The sequence below is a fragment of the Periplaneta americana genome, chromosome 12 (assembly GCF_040183065.1).
Source record: "Periplaneta americana isolate PAMFEO1 chromosome 12, P.americana_PAMFEO1_priV1, whole genome shotgun sequence".
In the NCBI taxonomy this organism is placed as follows: domain Eukaryota; kingdom Metazoa; phylum Arthropoda; class Insecta; order Blattodea; family Blattidae; genus Periplaneta; species Periplaneta americana.
The window spans coordinates 114,586,717-114,609,526 of NC_091128.1; the positions used below are offsets into that span (position 1 = coordinate 114,586,717).

General features: G+C 36.3%; 1 protein-coding gene across 16 annotated transcripts in view; it reads right to left on the minus strand.

The window, feature by feature from the left end:
- The window catches only part of nrm (neuromusculin), a 1,323,427-nt gene that overhangs the window by 529,661 nt on the left and 770,956 nt on the right, over window positions 1-22,810 (minus strand). For 15 of the 16 annotated variants that reach the window (XR_011335314.1, XR_011335315.1, XM_069842000.1 and 12 more), the window contains exon 7: window positions 18,061-18,087. The exons of the other annotated variant lie outside the window; for it this stretch is intronic. Coding sequence is in view for 13 of the 15 variants with exons in the window: in XM_069842000.1 (XP_069698101.1) it covers window positions 18,061-18,087 (27 nt within the window). In the remaining 2 variants the exon portion in view is untranslated. The remainder of the gene's footprint in view (window positions 1-18,060; window positions 18,088-22,810) is intronic. 16 annotated transcript variants of the gene reach the window in all.

Genomic DNA, 22,810 nt, shown 5'->3' on the forward strand with positions numbered 1-22,810 from the left:
CACCTTCTTATGAAATTGTTAATTACTTTAATAAGTTCTGCTTCACTGATTGACTCGATTTCAGCTCTTATATAGCCTTTAAGCTCATTTATTGTATGCTGGTTTTTCGCACAAACCTTAGTTTTAAGTGTCTCCCATAGATAGAAATCGCAGGGTGTTAAATCTGGACTTCGTGGGGCTCACAAATGTTTACTGGTAATTCTCCTTCCGAAAATTCGACGCAATTTCCTCATGGATTCTTATAAGTTATAATAAATAACTTTCCATAGAGAGAGAGGCAGACGAACAGAGATATTAGGCCTATAACATGTTCAAACTGACTTAGCTATTCGTTATTTAGAATGCTGAAATATGTATTAACGCTAAACTCTCGGAAAGGAATATTTCAGCTGTTTTTTCCGATTGTCAATTGTTCACCCCCGGATGTCACGCGGCAGCAATCGCAATCGATCAATAACGCGGTTCAAACAATGCCAGGCTTACTTTCAAAAACGATTTTTTTTGGATCAAGATACGTTTACAAATTAATCAAATTACTTCAACAACTATTTTATTGAAAACAGTTAAGAATTGAGAGACTTCTCGATTTACGTTCGAATGCTCTACCACTGAGTTAGGCTTATACCACCGCTTAACTATAATATTATAACGTTTAATTATTGCAGTGAGAGGGAATACAATAGTGGAAATGTCGGGAGAATTGTCTCTATATCAGCACGGACGAACATATGTCTAAAAAAAATAGTGTACGACAGAAGCTTACATGATAAAATGGTTTTATTTTGTTCGTAGTGTTACTTAACTCTGCTTGGAATCTCGTTTCGCAAACGTACAGATTAATATACCATTTTTAAGACTAGACTCGTAAATAACTCTTCTTCATAATTCGTATAAGAAGAAGCAAAAATATATGATTGCGCATACAGTGAACTATTATAGGCCTAGTTCAGTGTATTTCGAGCTGGAAGGTGGACGAAACTTTTAAATTAACTATGCATATTTACTTACTGGCTTTTAAGGAACCCGAAGGTTCATTGCCGTCCTCACATAAGCCCGCCATTGGTCCCTATCCTGAGCAAGATTAATCCAGTTCTATCATCATATCCCACCTCCTTCAAATCCATTTTAATATTATCTTCCCATCTACGTCTCGGTCTCCCCAAAGGTCTTTTTCCCTCCGGCCTCCCAACTAACACTCTATATGCATTTCTGGATTCGCCCATACGCGTTACATGCCCTGTCTATCTCAAACGTCTGGATTTAGTGTTCCTAATTATGTCAGGTGAAGAATACAATGCGTGCAATTCTGTGATGTGTAACTTTCTCCATTCTCCTGTAACTTCATCCCTCTTAGCCACAAATATTTTTCTAAGAACCTTATTCTCAAACACCCTTAATCTATGTTCTTCTCTCGAAGTGAGAGTCCAAGTCTCACAACCATAAAGAACAACCGGTAATATAACTGTTTTATAAATTCTAACTTTCAGATTTTTTTACAGCAGACTGGATGATAAAAGCTTCTCAACCGAATAATAGCAGACATTTCCCATATTTATTCTATGTTTAATTTCCTTCCGAGTGTCATTTATATTGTTACTGTTACTCCCAGGTATTTGAATTTTACCACCTCTTGAAAGGATAAATTTCCAATGTTTATATTTCCATTTCGTACAATATTCTCGTCACGAGACATAATCATATACTTTGTCTTTTCGGGATTTACTTCCAAACCTATCTCTTTATTTGCTTCAAGTAAAATTAACTATGCATAGTGCAACGAAAGTGTAAAAGAAATTTGTTTCTCTTTGATTGAATCCTATTTGTCACTTTAGCCTGAGCCTTTTCAGTTTTAATGTCATCTTTTGGCCAAGTAGTTTTTGTTCCGTAAGGGAAAGTATGCATTGCATGCAGATTTTCGATTTTCAGTCAACCCCAAAAAAGAGCAGTATCAGCAAGATCTATAAACAATGGTAACAGAGTAATTCCCCCAAAAGTAGTGGGACAACATGAAATATACAACGTTGTACGTTACAGCTTAGCCAGGAAGTATCATATATCCTTGAACTGTAGTGGGGAGATACAAGAAAGCACTACTATCCCATGCTCTCTTTAATCTGGCTGCCTGCTTTCACATGGAGTTATGAACTTTGGCAATAAAAGTCACAAACGTTGTTGGGTTTGTTACGAACTGGTGAATGCAGTCCGTTTCTCAGTTCACTGCATTACTGGTCCACTCTCCATGTCCTATGGGCCCTCCTCTCATTTCGCAAACAACCCTTGCCACTGCTACAGTCTGTTTCACAGAAAAATAAGGCCATGGCGCCCGTCGCAGTGGAACGACTAGCACTGATTTTTCTCAAGGCATGAGACTTTTATGTTGGACAAATCCATTCAGGCAGAGATATGAATATTAACTCTTGTCTTCAACCATTTCTATCAGAAATTAAGAGTTGCGGTTGTCAAACAAAACTTTTTTTTTTTGTTTACTGATCTGAGGCTTAGCTCCAATTTCGGCCCAAGACAATACAACTCCTTTATTAATAATTATCCCCACGTAACATTAATGAACGATTTTGATTTTAAAAAAGAATGTGTACAAATTACATTTGAAAACTTTTCTCTATAAAAAAAAAAGAGATAGGCTCTTAGGCAATATTATATTAAAATGAATTTAATTTCAATTTTGTAATGTACTGTACGCTGATAATAATGTTTACATTTTAGCCTATTTTAATGCGCTTTATGTATTTATTTTTTTACTTTTGCCTTTCCAAGAATTCAATTTTGTAAAAACAACTCAATTTAATACTAATTAATTAATTATTTTTATTATTATAAAAATAATAATAATTACTACTATTATTATAATTAAAATGGATTTGTGGGAAATAGGATATGATGGTAGAGCACTGGATTAATCTTGCTCAGGATAGGGACAAATGGCGGGCTTATGTGAGGGCGACAATGAACCTCCGGGTTCTCAAAAAGCCATTTGTAGTAAGTATTATTATTATTATTATTATTATTATTATTATTATTATTATTACTACTACTACTACTACTATCTCTGATAGAGGTCCTGGCTGATATGTACATCAGTACATCTCGCTTGACGGTATGTATCAGAGGAAGAACAATTGTCAGAACTATGATTAGTGTAACATGTAGCTAGTCAACGATATATGCAATGGAGGATGAAAGGAACTGGTCCCCTTACCTCATTATCTCCCGACTTAGTTACTTAATGGGCGATTCCTTCTTGGCGTCAGTTATGAGTTATGACTTATGAGGTTGTTAGAATATACGAAGATGGATATTGTGTTGCAATTAGAAAGCAACAGAGAAAGATAAAACAGAGATTTCAAAATAAGACGAATTATAAATCCCATATGTAAACTGAAAGAGGAGTAAATTAATTGCAAGAAAACGTAAAATCATTAGTAAGGAAAATTGTATGGGTAGGATACTTTTATTTTATTAATCATTCATTTCTTCTCAACGTAATTTGGTTTATTTTACCGTAATTTTAACATTATTATACTACTACCACTACCACTATACTACTACTACTACTGCTACTACTGCTGCTACTGCTGCTGCTACTGCCGCTGCTACTGCATACATAATACACGGTGGAAGGTAAGGTAGCACATTAATTGACAGGAGCCATAGATCTCATTATTTAGAGTAAGTTTTGTCAAATAAAACAAATTATAGGACTTACGGATAGTGAGATAATTAGGCTACAAGTATTTCGAAAGCGCTGAGGGCAATTGCAAGAGTCTCAACGCCGCATAAGTAGTACCCCACACCCCATGCGGTCAGCGACTTGAAGGGAGTGGGTTAAGTTCAACTACCTTTCACCGTGTACCTTGCAAAAATGACCTACGTAAATTCCGAATAGGGACGTAACGGTTATTTGTTTAGTTTGTGTCATTTTATGGCAGAAATGTAAATTAATAGCCCGAATGAACAAAACAGCTCGTGTTCGAGCGCAATTATTCAACAATGAATACAGAATTATCATCTTACAATGCAATACACTAACATTTCAATACTAAGTATGGCGTAATATTTTTAATGTAAACAAGAAATACGTACAACAATAACAAGAAATAGCATGAATATCAGGAAATTATGTCCAAATTAGCGAAAACACTTAGGATTGAAGTTTCAGTTACAATTAATGAAAAAAGAAAACTGATGTAAGTTTGTGAACAAGATGTAATTAACATTAGAGTTGGTTGTTTTACGAATCTCTAATTCTGGGCGTTGATAATGAAATGAAGATTAATAAACTGTGTAAACCACATTCCACTCACATCTTACAGGTACTGTTCAAAACGTCCACCATCAGCGTGCGTGCAGCTTTCACATCTTCTAGTCCAATTATGACGAACCAGTAGTCCTTCACTGTTCCGAATTTCTTCCTCGACCTGGATTATGTCTAATACTCACGATTTGTGAACTCTGGCATCTCGTAGTTTTGAAATAAGCTAAACTGTATCGCTGTACGTCCAACTGCACACCAATGCCAAGTAAACATCACAACAGCTGATCGGTTGCGAGTACTACGAGACTGCCGCCCCAACAGCGATGCCAGAGTTTTAGACCTTCATTACGTGACTCGACAATCAATGTTTCCAATGTTTCCAATGTTTCTTCAATCGATTAATTCGAAATCCGTGAATTTTCTAATTAAAATACTGCTGCAACGTGAACATAACAAACGTTCTCTTCGTTGTTATACCAGAAATTAAACCGTATTTTAAACAGTATTCGTAAAATTCGCGATCGAAATGTCGGCATACAAGTATTATTTCTTCACAAACCTCGTAAAAACGAGCAAAATGGTATTAGACCTTTTTGTTTGTTATGTTTTAAGGAATCACATCCTACAATTAATGTACTACCTTATCTTCCACCCTGTATAATATAATATAATATAATATAATATAATATAATATAATATAATATAATATAATATAATATAATATAATATAATATAATATAATATAATATAAACTTTGCTACTGGCATAGTCAGGAGGGAGCGATGTTGTTAGATTCAAATCCCGCTTCGACAAATATCTGGTGAGCTTTTCTCCAAGATTTCCTCCAACTATAAAAAGAATCTTAAGTAATCCTGGAGCGCATCTTCGGATTTGTTTCACCGAAATATCATCTCGTAACCAATTACATCGATGCTAAGTAACTGCGCAGTTTGTACATCGCCGTTAATCAACCGATTAAAAATTATGAAAATTGTTTATTTACGTCTAGCGGTAACAAATTAACGGGCTGAAATAAAATCCTCGTCTCAAATACAATTAAATTCTAAAAAAAAAAAAAAAAAAAAAAAAAAAAAAAAAAAAAAAAAAAAAAAAAAATGCACGAATAATAATTTGATCCCACGCCTTTCCAATTTGTAGCCGATCCCCCTGCGTATTGAGTCAAATTCTCTCTTTTATGAACTAATAATAAAAATGTTATTCACAGTGAACTCAGAATTCTTGATGAGAATACGCAAAGAGAATGCGATGAAGGAAATATAGAGACAAATCTAGTTTCGTTATTCTTAGTTCCTAGATATGATAATCAACATGAGACAGCGGTCTATAAGAACAAATGACCAAGATACTTTTCTTTTATTGATGTCATATAAATGGAAAGAACACTCTAGCCTGAGCTGTGCAATTTACGTTATGATACACAAAATCCAATGGTAAATATCATGTGTCTGCATTTCTCAACTCACTCTTTTCATCTCTTGTCCCTACTACACAGAGTGAATAAAAAGTAGGAAACATTGCTTATAAGTTTCTAATTTTTAGTTTTATAGAATAATATAAGGGATAAAATTTGTTTGGAATAAATCCACGCACTTTGTACATGTTCGTGAAACATTAGCTTTCCATTTTTATAGTAAATATATAAGTTTTTTTAAATAACAACTATAATTATTTTTTCATTTTTACATACTGTATTATCCTCCTGGTCACAATGGTAAGAAATCATACACATTGCCAAAATGACCTCCATTCACAGTCAAACAATGCATCAATTTATTTTGAAAACTATCTAATACTTTCAGCAAATTTGTCCCATTGATCTGTTTCATCTAAAAGCAGATCATTCGTTTTAACTTTTGTAAATTGCGTAAGTTGCTTCTATAGACATTCACTTTCAAATAACTCCATGAGAAATAGTCTAATGGGTACAAATCGGAGGATTTTGAGTAACATTTAACTCTTCGTCTTCTGCCAATCCACCTTCCTGGAATCTTTTGATTAATGTAGTTTATCTTCAGAAGTTCGTTCATAGCAGAGTGTTTTGGAGAACTCACTTCTTCTGTTAAAGATATCTTTCTATTCAAGTAGTTTATATTCACATGTTAGTTCATATCAAAGAGTATTTTGCAGAACTCACTTCTTCTGTGAAATATATCTTTTGATTCAAGTAGTGTATATTCACATGCTCGTTCATATCAAAGAGTTTTTTGCAGAACTACTTCTTCTGTCAAAGATATCTTTTGATTCAAGTAGTTTATATTCACATGTTCGTTCATATCAAAGAGTGTTTTGCAGAACTCACTTCTTCTGTCAAAGATATCTTTTGATTCAAGTAGTGTATATTCACATGCTCGTTCATATCAAAGAGTATTTTGCAGAACTAACTTCTTCTGTCAAAGATAACTTTTGATTCAAGTATAGTTTATATTCACATGCTCGTTCATATCAAAGAGTATTTTGCAGAATTAACTTCTTCTGTCAAAGACATATTTTGATTCAAGTATAGTTTATATTCACATGTTCGTTCATATCAAAGAGTGTTTTCCAGACCTCATTTCTTCTGTCAAAGATATCCTTTGGTTCAAGTAGTTTATATTCATATGTTCGTTCATATCAAAGAGTATTTTGCAGAACTCACATCTTTTCTCAAATATATCTTTTGATTCAAGTAGTTTATATTCACATGTTCGTTCATATCAAAGAGTGTTTTGTAGAACTCACTTCTTCTGTCAAAGATATATTTTGATTCAAGTAGTTGATCTTCACAAGATTGTTAATACCAAAGAGTGTCCTGGAGGACTCACTTCTTCTATCAAAAATATCTTTTGATTCAAGTAGTTTATTTTCACAAGCTCATTCATATCAAAGAAATGTTATGTTTTACTTAACGACGCTCGCAACTGCAGAGGTTATATCAGAGTCGCCGGATGTGCCGGAATTTTGTCCCGCAGGAGTTCTTTTACATGTCAGTAAATCTACTGACGTGAGCCTGTCGCATTTAAGCACACTTAAATGCCATCGACCTGGCCCGGAGTCAAACCCGCAACCTTGGGCATAGAAGGCCAGGGCTATACCAACCTCGCCAACCAGGTCGACCATATCAAAGAGTTTTACTCATTCTACTAACATTCTCGTAACACGTCTTCCTATATTCTTCTATTTCATCTTTTACGCTGAGTATTTGTAGTCCGTTTGGAATGTCTTCATTGAGTTTTTTTGTCCATTAACGTGTATTCCGCCACAAATCGCAGATAATATTTCATTTCGGCAACTTCAGTTCTTTTTATTGTTTGTTTTCAAGGATCCATGTTTCTGAACCATTCTAAGAGCAGGTAGAGATAATACTTTGTAAAATTTCAGGAGTGTTTCCTTCCTTGTTTTTCTTGCCAATGTTCTTTTGAAGGTACAGCATAGATATTGAAACGCTTGGAGGTTGTTATCCATATCTTTTCCTCTGGATACTTTAGATACAATCTCTAGATACTCCTAAATAATTAAAATCTTTTACTTGTTCTAATAATATGTCGTTTAATGCTATTTGGTTCCTTGTATTTATGAAATTTTATAAATAAAAAAAAATGTTACAAAATAAATACTTTGAATAATTTCGAGGGAAAAATTGTTCCGGGGCCGGGTATCGAACCCGGAACTTTGGTTAAACGTACCAACGCTCTGCCAACTGATCTACCCGGGAAGTCTACCAGACACCGATCCAATTTTTCCTTCTATATCCACAGACCTCAAAGTGGGCTGACATCCGTCAAGCAACCAACATTGAGTGCACACTAACTCTGTGTGACTTAAATTGTGGTTTTCTGTTAACGAACAGTGACGTGTATTATGAAAATCAAGCTTTCAGGTATAACTCCCTGTAAAGTTGATTTGAATAATTTCGAGGGCAAAATTCTTCCGGGGCCGGATATCGAACCCGGGACTTTTGGTTAAATGTACCAACGCTCTACCAACAGAGCTAGCCGGGAACTCTACCAGACATCGATCCAATTTTTCCTTCTATATCCACAGACCTCAAAGTGGACCGACATCCGTCAAGCAACCAACATTGAGTGCACACTAACTCTGTGTGACTTAAATTATGGTTTTCTATTAACGAACAGTGACGTGTATTATGCAAATCAAGCTTTCAGGTATAACTCCCTGTAAAGTTGATTTGAATAATTTCGAGGGAAAAATTGTTTCGGGGCCGGATATCGAACCCGGGACTTTGGTTAAACGTACCAACGCTCTACCAACTGAGCTACCCGGGAAGTCTACCTGACACCGATCCAATTTTTTCCTTCTATATCCACAGACCTCAAAGTGGACCGACATCCGTCAAGCAACCAACATTGAGTGCACACTAACTCTGTGTGACTTAAATTATGGTTTTCTATTAACGAACAGTGACGTGTATTACGCAAATCAAGCTTTCAGGTATAACTCCCTGTAAAGTTGATTTGAATAATTTCGAGGGAAAAATTGTTTCGGGGCCGGATATCGAACCCGGGACTTTGGTTAAACTTACCAACGCTCTACCAACTGAGCTACCCGGGAAGTCTACCTGACACCGATCCAATTTTTTCCTTCTATATCCACAGACCTCAAAGTGGACCGACATCCGTCAAGCAACCAACATTGAATGCACACTAACTCTGTGTGACTTAAATTGTGGTTTTCTGTTAACGAACAGTGACGTGTATTATGAAAATCAAGCTTTCAGGTATAACTCCCTGTAAAGTTGATTTGAATAATTTCGAGGGCAAAATTCTTCCGGGGCCGGATATCGAACCCGGGACTTTTGGTTAAATGTACCAACGCTCTACCAACAGAGCTAGCCGGGAACTCTACCAGACATCGATCCAATTTTTCCTTCTATATCCACAGACCTCAAAGTGGACCGACATCCGTCAAGCAACCAACATTGAGTGCACACTAACTCTGTGTGACTTAAATTATGGTTTTCTATTAACGAACAGTGACGTGTATTATGCAAATCAAGCTTTCAGGTATAACTCCCTGTAAAGTTGATTTGAATAATTTCGAGGGAAAAATTGTTTCGGGGCCGGATATCGAACCCGGGACTTTGGTTAAACGTACCAACGCTCTACCAACTGAGCTACCCGGGAAGTCTACCTGACACCGATCCAATTTTTTCCTTCTATATCCACAGACCTCAAAGTGGACCGACATCCGTCAAGCAACCAACATTGAGTGCACACTAACTCTGTGTGACTTAAATTATGGTTTTCTATTAACGAACAGTGACGTGTATTACGCAAATCAAGCTTTCAGGTATAACTCCCTGTAAAGTTGATTTGAATAATTTTGAGGGAAAAATTGTTTCGGGGCCGGATATCGAACCCGGGACTTTGGTTAAACTTACCAACGCTCTACCAACTGAGCTACCCGGGAAGTCTACCTGACACCGATCCAATTTTTTCCTTCTATATCCACAGACCTCAAAGTGGACCGACATCCGTCAAGCAACCAACATTGAGTGCACACTAACTCTGTGTGACTTAAATTGTGGTTTTCTGTTAACGAACGGTGATGTGTATTATGCAAATCAAGCTTTCAGGTATAACTCCCTGTAAAGTTGATTTGAATAATTTCGAGAGAAAAATTGTTCCGGGGCCGGATATCGAACACGGGCCCTTTGGTTAAACGTAGCAATATAAATACTGTGATAGATATGCGACTTTCATTGGTACTTCCGGACACACTGTATGAGCGTAAATAATTATGCCAGAAGTATAGGGACATTATGTTGTTTTGTGTAGTACAAGAACTTCGGTAGGAGATTCTGTATGCAGTGCTTGAAGAAGATAGAGGACAGATAAAACCTTTTGGAATTCTGTAATGACAGACCAGTGGTAAAACCTAAGTACTTGCATCGCAATTACGTATAAAGGCTAGTTGCAGTTACAGCAGTACTTACATCGTCTGCTGAAACGCTATTAGGAATTGAGGTTACGGAAGAGTCGATTACAAAAAGAGAAAATGCATCTCTGCACAAAGATATATGTAAGAAGGGATTCTGTAATTGGTAGTCGGGACGAAGCTGTTATCAACCAGTAAATGAGTCTCCCTTACATCCAAATGCTTTACTTTTATGTACACTGTTAACCCCTATTTGAATTGCTGAGACGGTTCCGTAATGGAACCTACATGTTTAGAGATCGTTAGAATAGGCTTGACTACTAATTACGCAGTTTTCTCGATCTTGCTAATTAATTTAAATTAAAATGAACGCGGACCCTCCTACCGGAGCGGTCGACGGGGAACTCATCTGTCTTCGTCGTACGCAGAAAAGAAAAAAGAAAAGGAAATCTCTTTTAAATAACAAGGTTTCCGGGAAGACGATCACACAAGAAATACAAATTAATACAAATTCCTTCTGTGGTTTCTCGAACTTTGAGTCTTTTCCACAGAGAATCACAAGAACTGCAATATGCCTAAGGCTATTTTTAATTTTTCATTTAACTTATCTTCTTCCTTTTTAATTCGTAGAAGCTATTCGGAGACTATTAGACCTATGTATAATACAGCAATGATAACATATAACACTGATCAATGCAACTACCAGGATAAATAAAGATCTCGGAGAAGATGCTTTACAGTTGTTTATTTAACGACTCTGTACCACTATACAAGTTTATTGAATGAATGTATACATTTACAGATATGGACAAATTATTAGACTAAATTAATTACAAGGGTTGGATAGAAAGTTATGGCAACACTGCTGTCACATGACGATGGTGCGTTCGAGAGCTGCCAGCTGTGTGAATATAAACAAGGACTGTTAGATGAGTTAATGCAGCCAGCGGCGACAGTACTCTGTCAATCTACTGCAGTGTGAAGAATGTTGACTTTCATAGGGATAGTGCGAACGCCCTAAGACCATGATCACAAAACTAGAGCAACGTTCCTGGATCAAAATGAAGTGGCACGAAGTCGTAGTGCACAAGAATGTTGTCAGGGACTGCGTGAAGCATGTGGCGGTGCAGCGTTGCCATATCGCACAGTGGCACGATGAGTTAAAACGTTTCGGGAAGGCAGGGACGCCGTTCAGGACAACCTCCGTACAGAACGACCCCACGTGCAGAAAAACACAGTTCAACTCCTTGCTTTCCTGTTGGATGCTGATCGCCGATGAACTGCGCGTGACTTAGCAGCGGAAGTCGGAGTATGTCACAAAACTGTGCTCCATATTCCGCACGAATTCTGGATTACCGCAAAATTGCAGCGCGTTAGATACCCAATGAAATTTCCGAGATGCAGCAACGGCACCACTATGCAATCGCACAGGCCTTGTTGGACCGGTACCAAAGGGAAGGTGACGACTTTCTTGGACGAATCGTCGCTATGGACGAAACTGGGCTCGCTCGTACGAACTAAACTTGAAACGCCAATCAAATGATTGGAAACATCCCGCTTCTCCTCGTCCAAAGTGCTGTGAAGGTGATGTTCATTGTGGCGTATGACATTGATGGGGTAATACTGCGCCACGCTCTACCTCAAAGGCAGACGATAAACACGGACTACTACTGTAGGTTCCTGCAGCACCACCTTCGTCAAGCACTCAGGAGAAAACGACGACACTGAGTGGTACAGACCCTCATCATTCTTCATGGCAATGCAAGGAGTCACCGCTGCTGCTGTCAAGGACCTCATTTGGATGTGTTTTTGTGTCTCTATATATTTTGTATTGTTCTAGTATGATTAGTTTATGGCTTTTTGGTTGAATATGTCGAATTTTCATGTCTGTGTTTATGTCGCTGTAGATGTGGTTAGCATTTGTAATGTGTTCTGCTTATCCAAATGAAATTCTCAACACACAACTCAATTTCAGAACACACTCTTTGACTCCACATTACATTGCACAAACACACCCCCACAAAAACGGAAAAAAAATGCGCCAAAACCAGAACTAACCAATTCTGAAGATGGCCCACAACAGGCTGAAACTAGTCAACCAGGTACTATAATATTTAACACGCGAAAGCTATATAATACATATTCCGAAGTGATATAGTGTTAAAAGTTGTGTAATCAAGATGCGTAATTGTTCATCCTTTATACATGTCATTTCCATTTTTATTTGTAGCCATCGATTTCTGAAACTATATTTTTACCTTTTAATTTTGATCTTACAAATTCATTTTCCTTTTTAATAATCTAATCTTGTTAATCATAACAATAATCACGAACATTTCATTTGGGCTGATTCTAGTTTTGATTTTTTCTTTGTTTCAATGTTCAGGTTTAACTTCCGAATTTTAAAAGTTGTTTTGCTGTTATGTTATCTAATTTAATTTGGGTCTCATTTAATATATGTTTTCCAAAATCTCTTCTTCTTGTGTCATTTATAAAATTATATTTTTTTTTTTTCCTGTTCTACATCAGTATATCTTTCCCTGTTATTCCACTGACTTTCCTCCAGATGTAGTTCTAGTAAGCGCGCCTTATAAAATCTCTCCAAGTCGTTTTTGGTCTTTCGAATAATGTTTCCGAGATAGTAAATGATTAAACTTGTTCATTAATAAAATTATCTCATTAAGTTAACTTGTTGGAATCCTTTCCCTGAAATGCCAGTGATTTACAGTAGACTAGTTTTAGACATACCTGTATTTAAAATTTACAATCTTTTATAACTCCATTTAAATCGATTAAATTTACACTTTTTTACAAATCGAAAAATTTCCTACATTCAGTTCGAATTTACATTTCTTAATCCACAATATTTTAGTACTGGAAGGTATTATTGTAATATGTTTATAGAAAAAAAAAATGGAGTTTGCGAGATTGATGTGAAATTTATCATTTGAATATTGATAGATCCTATTTCTATATTTGGGGTGAGTCTCATTTTAAAAGCATACACATGAGGATGATATGGTTGTGGTGGTGATGATAATGATGATCCATTATCAAACTTCTTAACGGTATATACGAATCAATTTACCCGAAAAACTATCAATAAAAAATCAGAAATTTACTCGGAAATTAACAATTCTATCTAGTAATTCTGAAATATCCTATTAACACATTTGTCTTAATATTCGGTTTGTGATGTATACATGTGTAGGACGTCACCCATAAGAATACAAGCATCAGGCGTATGTACAGCATCGACCGAACTGTATCGCGGTCTCTTCGCTCGGGAGTTGTTAACATGTAAACAGTGGCTAATTGTCCAGGGCTCACATCGATTGGGTAGGATGGACTAACAGAAAATACCACATTTACACAGAAAATTCGCTATTTATACCCTCTGTTGACACATCACTGTTACGTCAGCTACAACGAATCTCTTTCTCCGCATTACTTTTATATTTAAAGCGCTGTTTCGGCGACTTTCACATTTTAATTAATCCAATGTACTCTTATGCACAAAACATTTGGAATTTTAAGTTAAGATATTTACAGATAAAAGTTACAAATAGAATTGATTATTGAGAATTTATTAAGTGTAGGCCTATACATAATCAGAGATGTCAAAACACCTGGGCTGCGTGCTCATACTACAAGCAATACAAATCCAACAAGGTTCACTTATTAGCAAGATTAAGTACAAACATGGCTCTTAAGAAAATGTTGTGCGGGTTCTTATAAGCACGCAGTGCAGGCGCTTTGACATCCCTAACACAACTTTTAATAACTGATGAATTATTAAGTAATTCAGATTAAATAAATAACGACTTCACTGTGCAAACATTTTTAATTATGGTGCTATAATACCTGAGTGACTATCATCTTCTGAATCCTAAAGAGCTCCAGCGCTATCTTCTGGTTTCTTGTTATGGTGGGTTGTGTTCATGATTGTATCAAAAAGAGTGTGTTCTGAAATTCAATTGTGTGTTAAGGATCTATTGTGGGTGTGTTTTGTGTGTCTATAAATTTCGTATTGCTCTAGAGTGTCGAGTTTGTTGTTGTTGTTTTTTTTTCTTTTGGTTGAATATGCAGTATTTTCAAGTCACTGTCTGTTTCTGTAGTTGTAGTTCAACAAAAAAAAAAAAAACAAGAAACTCGATACTCTTGAACAATACGACATTTATATATACACAAAAACACATTCAACACATCCTCAACACTCAATTAAATTTCAGAATACATACCCTTTTCGAAATAATGATAAACACACCCCACCAAAACAAGAAACCAAAAGATAGCGCTGAATATCACTAGGATTCAGAAGATAATGCAAATAAGATCGAAATTAGTCAATCATACATTATAACACCATAATTTAAAACGTTAACATAGTGAAGCATTATTTATTTAATCTAAATAAGTTAATAATTCATCAGTGATGATATAAGTATTAAAAGGATGTATTAAGGAATGAATAAAGATAATTTTTAAATTCAATTCCTTGCTTTATGTGCTCTTTCAGTTCATTATATCACTACAACTCGTAATTTTATTCGTTTTAAAAGATCCCAGAAACTAATGCAACAATTATCAATATGAATAATTTAAAATATTTTCTCCGGTTTTTGGTTAATTAACATCAGGAACGAGAATAGGCATAATTGAATGGGGAAAAGATAAAAAACAATCCTACATCAAAATTAAATAGTCCTATATTTTGATAACACCGAAAAATATAGCGCTTATCATAGAGAAAGGGGGTAGAAGTTCTTGTGCAAAGACTATTCCAGAACAAAACGGAAGTTCTTTCCCTAAAAGTAGGCCAAATTCTTTGTTCAGAATTACCAAGACATGCGTGGAAAAAATTCTCCTTATAAAAAGTCTTCCCTTCTTGTAGACTGCTGAAAGAACATTGTGTGTAAATAACATGTACCAACACATGTGATTCACAAAATCGTTGGATGAAATAATTTGTGTTCAAAAGTGTATTTACGTCTTTCAGAGTATCTCTTTTCGATAAAGTTTCAGATATTCACGACTTTCTTATTTGTAGGCCGGTAGATGTAATTATTTAAAATCAGTCTAGTCCACGTCTTTGAAGTTGAAGGATAAGATTCAAGAACCCAATTGACGCTGTCGTAAACATTATTTTATTGCCAATAAGTAATCTTTATTTTTGTTTAAATTCTGATGAACCGTCTAAAATAAACCTATTAATTTGGAAGTATAATTCCCTTTTAGATTCTTTGAAACATTACACATCCTATTTTTTCCATTTCGATTTCTGTTCTTTCCTCCAGAGGTCTCTGTGTCTTTATATAGTTCTGCTGACATATTTTCAATCCAATCGAAACGGCTATCAGGTATATATTCTATAAAACAGACAATTCGATGGGGTTGAGAAAAAACTAGTCTGTAATTTTGCCACAGCCAGGATCGTCCTACTTGCCGAATGCTAAGGTAAAAGATCTGACTTTTTTCCTTTTTCTCATGTTAGTGATCTTGGTAATCACTACCATTATCTTTTTTCATGAATATTGATCAGGTAATCAATTTTGACCAAGAAGTGGATTTTTTAGTAGGTTATTTTACGACGCTTTATCAACATCTTCGGTTATTTAGCGTCTGAATGAGATGAAGGTGATAATGCCGGTGAAATGAGTCCGGGGTCCAGCACCGAAAGTTACCCAGCATTTGCTCGTATTGGGTTGAGGGAAAACTCCGGAAAAACCTCAACCACCTCAACCACGTAACTTGCCCCGACCGGGAATCGAACCCGGGCCACCTGGTTTCGCAGCCAGACGCGCTGACCGTTACTCCACAGGTATGGACCAAGTAGTGGATCTCCTCCGACATGTCACAGTAGTTTCTCTAATCTCTTTTGTCATAATCCATGTACTTTCATTCTATTATAAAAGGTAAAGGTATCCCCGTAAGATGCCATGAAGGCATTTGGGAGGCATGGAGGTAGAGCCCCATGCTTTCCATGACCTCGGCACTAGAATGAGGTGGTGTGGTCGGCACCACGCTCTGACCGCCTTTTACCCCCGGGAAAGACCCGGTACTCAATTTTATAGGAGGCTGAGTGAACCGCGGGGCCGTTCTGAAAGTTTGGCAACGAGAAAAAATCCTGTCATCACCTGGGATCGAACCCCGAACCTTCCAGTCCGTAGCCAGCTGCTCTACCAACTGAGCTACCCGGCCGCCTTTCATTCTATTATAAGATATATATATATAATTATATTGTTTTTTTTTATAATTTTTGTTTACAATAGATGTGATTTCTAGTTCATGTAGAATTTTGTAAATTGATTTGTGATGTACCGAGGTGACTAACTGTTCTTATAAGCATGATTTTGGTAGCCTCTTAAGGAGAGACTGAAAACTTAAATAACAGAAACTGACAGGTTATCGTTTAATTCTTTTTATCTTTTAAAACATTCAGCCAATAATAACCAAATTTTCCAAAAATCTATACATATGCATCATGTATATGCCACATGAATTTCATTTCGATTGGATGAATAGTTTAGCTATATTGATGAGTTCTTTGAAAGTACTTTTTTTTTTTTTTGCTTCCATCAACTCAAAACATTGATAATTAATGTACCTTTTTCTAAAAAACTAACGTATGCAGAAGTGTGAATATTATTTCACACATGTTAGGGGCCATAGGTTACAACTTCAGGAACAGAAAATATATCTTCATTAAAATAATAATTAAAAAAAATATACCTAATGTTCAATATTTCTTTTGAAAAATTGTACGTTTTTAGAATATTAATTTGCATTATCAATGAGTCTTAAGACACGTCAATATAATTGTTCGTTACTTGGTGTAATACAGTATAATAAGCGTCTGTGCAAAATTTGAATCAAATAAGTTTCTGAGAAGAGGTAAATTTAAGTTTGCAAAACTTTTATTTGAGAAATTTGAGAGAAAAACAGCGATAAAGAAACATTTTATTATTCATGTTATGTAGTCTAACATGCCTCAGAACATGCCATTTAACCACCGGCGTAGCTCAGTCTGTTAAGGTACTTGCCTGCCGATCCGGAGTTTCATTCAGACGCGAGTTCGATTCCCGCTTGGGCTGATTACCTAGTTTGGTTTCTTGCGAGGTTTTCTCAATCGTAAGGCAAATGTCAGGTAATCTATGGCGAATTCTCGGCCTCATCTCGCCTTCACCAATCTCATCGTCGCTAAATAACCTCGTACTTGATATAGATTTGTTAAAGGATCATGTAAAAATAAAAAAAACATGTCATTTAAAGGGCGTAATTGATAACTTTAATAACGTCGTTGTTCCTGCAATAACTCTTATGTGCAAAATATAAAATTTTTCAGTAGGAAGAACACATTTATTCATCCTATGACAGACGTACATAGGAGACTGTAAATTCTTACATTTTCGAAACAAAGAAATATAATTTTATATATAGGAGATTTTATTATTTGCTGTATCACTATTTAAGTTACTTAATAGAGCAAAAATTTGAAAATCAATAAATATGTCACATAGGAGTTATTGCAGGAACAACGACGATAAACTATATATTGTGATTCAGGGGAAAGCGGTAAATTTAATTAAATTTAAAGCGAAAAATGCCATTTTTTATTGTTTCAGTCTTCGAGCTTCCCTTAAGATTTTGATGTACTCGGATATGTTTGCAATTCGAAAAAGGGACCGAATGGTATACTAATCACTACACTACCGTACACAAGCACAGATAAAATAACAATTCCAGCTACAATAATTCTGCCCTTCCTGTACGAGTGGACTACTGAAATGAGATTGTTGTATAAAGTATTAACAGGTGTTGGTACATGTGCTTTACGAAATTGTAACAAGCAAGCATGGAAAAGTCATTGTATGTAGAAGATTAGTACTTACAGCTTCCACTACTCTGGTCTCCGGGGCCTGGACCGAATCCGACGGCAGCATGAAAGAAAAGAGAGGAACAAGAAAAGAGAGCGAGTTAGTGCCCAGCAAGCAGTTCGTCAGGGATCTGCTGGAAGTTAGTGGGTTGGGGTGGGGGAGGGAGAGGTTCCTTTTCAACAAAGTAATGCCACAGTTGAGGATAGATTTATGGTCCTGAAGTGTGCTTACTCTCTAGCAGTGAGAGGGAATGATGAGCATTATGAAGATAAGTGTCGCCAGAATAAATTAAAAGATATGCAACCTTACTCTTTTCTCATCACACCCTCTCTCTCCGCTCACATACATACACACCATTTTTCTTTTCTCATTCAGAAGTGGTAATGTCACCTCACTTTTTTTTTTTTTTTTTTGTTCTTTACGTTAACGTGAGTTAGGTAAGTTTTTAGTGAATCTTTTAAAACTTTTGTAAGAGAAAGAAAACTAACTTACGCTTAAAAATCTTTAAGAATCTTCCTCCCTAAATTCTAGTTAAAGCAATTATAAAAACAGAAATTCAGAGTAAGGCTATATTTTTTTCTCTCCCGCTGCGCCGTCAGTGACAGATATCAAGTGAAAATCTTCATTTTAATGAAATTTTCAAACTGTTAATTTAAAATGAAATCGTGCAGAGACTTTTAAAATCTAGGTCACCAGTCTCACAAACGACTAACTTATATAAAAAAAAGAGAAACAAGTGTTGCAAGCAATATATAACATCATCTATACGTTTTATACATACAAACCAAATTGTTTTAATGACGTGTTAACATGTACACTTGGCTGCAAAAGAAATGCAGAGCCAAAGTCGCTATCGATTTGAAATATCGTATTATGAGGGCTTCGCTTAGGAAACAATAAAAATAGAGATATACAGAAGACATTGCATTTAATTTTCAGTTCTGTATCTATATTTGTAAAAAAATGTTATATATATATATATAATAAAATTGATGCGTTTTTGTTAATACAATATGAAACGTAACTGGTCGTATATGTTGATTATAATAAGGACAGCAAGTGTTGCCAGCTTCAAATCGAAAATTTCCTCAACGAAACAGGCAAAATTTCCCTAAATTTCCCCAATATGTATGCAAATTTTGGATTGGTGCAGGAAATGTCTGGTAAAGAAAAAAAAATATGATTTGATAAGACGTAAAACTGTTGTTATGTTATTGTAATATATGTAAAACTTCCACATTATCCCAATACTGCTTTATAAAATACCTAAGCTACTAACAAGTGCAAAATAATGTATCATTTTAAAATTAATCTGAATGAAACGGAGATTCACTTTTATTTAGCATTTTTATGGTGTATAGAAGCACAATACGAATTAAAGACAGCAACTGCATTCTAAACCTTCATATTATCTTATTGGTCAAATTAAGTATAATGGAAATACACGTTTTATCATAATGTGCTGATTTACTCGTATTTCAAACATATTATAGTGAGTAAAGTTGCTTTCTTCTACATCAAAACAAAGAGTGATTAGCCGTTAGTAACAGTATGTTGAAAAAGAGTAACAGATTTTTGTAAGTAATGAGCTGAAGATTATGATTAAAGAAACAAGAAACATTAATTGACAGCCTATTGGTGAAGTAGCAATAATTTGAAATTTAAATTGTCTTTCCCGTTCGTGTTCTGATTTGTCGATAACTAGCATTCTGTACAGACGAATCTTATCAAACGGATAGACAGGAAGGCGAGCAGTGAAGTCGGAAGAAAAATGCGGATCTCAAAAATAACATCATATTTTATTGGAAGTAGAATTGAGAGTATGTGTATTTACAACACGCATCTATCATTAAATATATATAAAGTGTTCAATTTTTTATTACACATTTGTTCCGTGGATTCGATTGAAAGACAAGAACAGCTCAACAGTCTGGTATTTTCTTCAAGTACTCAAAATTTCCCTCTTCTTTACCGAAGTTTCCTAATTTGATTAAATATCCTCAAACCTGGCAACACTTATGACAACATCCATGAATAATAAGGAAGGCTGAGGAATACCATATAAACTGCAGTATCACTATTTTCGTGCAGTATGCTTATTAATGTTCTAAAATAAAAAATATATAAATAATTTAAAATTAATTCATATTAAATAGTAACGTGAACATGTTATAGAAGTCGTATTTATACATTTTTTTTAAACTAATCTCTGGAAATAGATTTCCACCTAGCCATGTTTCCTAAGGTGCTCGGAAAATGATATAATTTCGTATCGGCATTTCTTTTGCAGTCCAGTGTACTACGCTACATAATCAGCCAAGTTGTACACAACATTAATCCTGTATATAAGCGTTGGTCACGGACTTGGAATTTCGTTTATGACAAGGATGTGTATCCGTTATCAATTATATTTTATGTTGTCTAACACACGGAGTCGAGGTAGTGTTGACTTAAATGTAGGGAATGCCACCGTGTGCCCATGTCATATGTGTTGGGTCACTAAGAAAAACACCTTTGAAATTGCGCTAAAGTTTTTCATATGCATAAGAATTTTGAACTCTAGGAAGATGCGTGATATAGACCATCAGTCTGACACGCAGGCGGCCCACGTTCGTGTCCAGATCAGGGTTGAGTTCCTAACAAATACAGATTTAAAATTCCACTCAAATTTTTCCGACGATGTTAGTGCTACAAGCAACTAAATACTAATCCATGGTGCTTCCGCATGTTGAGGAATCCTAAACAATGTGGTGGCTACCTGATATAGACCACCAACCCATCACTCAGGTGGTCTGGGTTCGGTTTCAAGTCAGGTCTGGGAGGCTTGGATTTTTCAATAAATCATAAGGTCGTATATAGGGGTTCTCCAGTTTCAGCAATACTTCTCAATTCATCAGCATTTCTCCGATCACTGATTGGTGACGTGCAGAGCAGGTTGGTCCAGAGGCCATGGACAGTTACCTTCATGGGGCCCTGGTTACACAGCAGGTTTTCGATCATTCGGGCGGTGTGGGTGAGATAGCACCTATCGCGATATACCAGAGTAGGTAGGTGTCCACCCGAGAGCAATACTAACCCCTATACTAAGAAATATATAGGCCTACGTAGAGAGAGAGGTTTTTTTTCCCTACCCACGGCAAATTCACTCTGCAGCGTAGCCGACGAGAATGCTGTGATTCCCGCTATACGGAAGCAGTAACAGACGGAGAAATGAGCGGGCAAAAGAACAGCGGCTGCGCATGTGTTATTCGCATTGATAGGACACTCTGTAACACCCATTTACAAAACTTTACTCTGCTGTCAGGCTCACCCGATTACAATTAATGCACTTGCCTCATCTTATATGGCTTCAATTTAAGTAGCTATATTGCGACTTTTGCTGATGATTTGGATACACCAACCTCCTGCGCTAAACCCCCGAGAGATTTTCGCTGCAAATTTTCAAGCCTAGCACCGATATCGTCTGAACTTTCTTCAATGAGGACTCTGCAACGCGGCTGATATTTGTTATCAATTAAGAAGCCAGTCTTTCTCAATGCCTCGACTATATCTCGCACAATCGGTGGATTTAGAATCGTAGAATCTGGGAATTCTTCTTGGAAAACTATAGATTGCATTTTCACAAAATTATCGTATATAAATACTCGCTGTTCTAACTTGTATCTATTACGAATTACCTGAACTCAAGTCACTGTAGGATCAAGAACAAGTATATATTATGCGAATAACACTTTCAAAACAGCAGTTTGCTCACAAGACTGCCTGATATTGTTTCTAAGTGGTGATAATTAGTTTACTGGTAGCATGTACTGTTGACCACCGGCGTAGCTCAGATGCTGGCCCGTTTGCCTGCTGGTCCGGAGTTCCGTTCGGATGTGAGTTAGATTTCGGCTTGAGATGATTACCTGGTGGGTTTTTCCGAGGTTTTTCCCAACTGCAGTGTCAGGTAATCTATGCCGAATTATCGCCCTTATCTCGCCAAATACCATCTCGCCATCACCAATTCCATCGATACTAAATGTATTTATTTTTAGTAGGTTATTTTACGACTTTTATCAACATCTTAGGTTATTTAGCGTCTGAATGAGATGAAGGTGATAATGCCGGTGAAATGAGTCCGGGGTCCAGCACCGAAAGTTACCCAGCGTTTGCTCATATTGGATTGAGGGAAACCCCTGGAAAAAGCCTCAATCAGGTAACCAGGTAACTTGCCCCGACCGGGAATCGAACCCGGGCCACCTGGTTCCGCGCTAACCGTTACTCCACAGGTGTGGACTCGATGCTAAATAATCCAGTAGTTGATACAGCGTCGTTAAATAACCAAGTAAATATACACGTAGGCCTACTGTTCGCCTGTCCGCACTATTACTGCTTCCGTGTGACAGGAAACACAGCGTTCCCATCCGTTAGATGACAGAATTCTCCGCGGCTAGGAAAAAAACCTTAGTATAATTATATACAATATTTCTCTTATCTGCTTCACTACACACCACGAGGGAAAAGACTTATTGGAAGACCTCACAAGTGATTGTTGGAGACCGTAACAGGACACTAGGCCTACTATTTGAAAGGATGAAGATGATTTCTCTTATCTTAAAACACTGTGTGGGCACATGGTGGTACTCCCGTCATGTGTAGTTAACACGAAGTAAAGTCTCTAAGAGAAAGCAGAACATCGTCCTGGCAACTTCCTTTTTCATGACCACCGCGACACAGACGTTGCGTACAACATAGCCAGTAGACTATAGAATATGACAAATTCAGA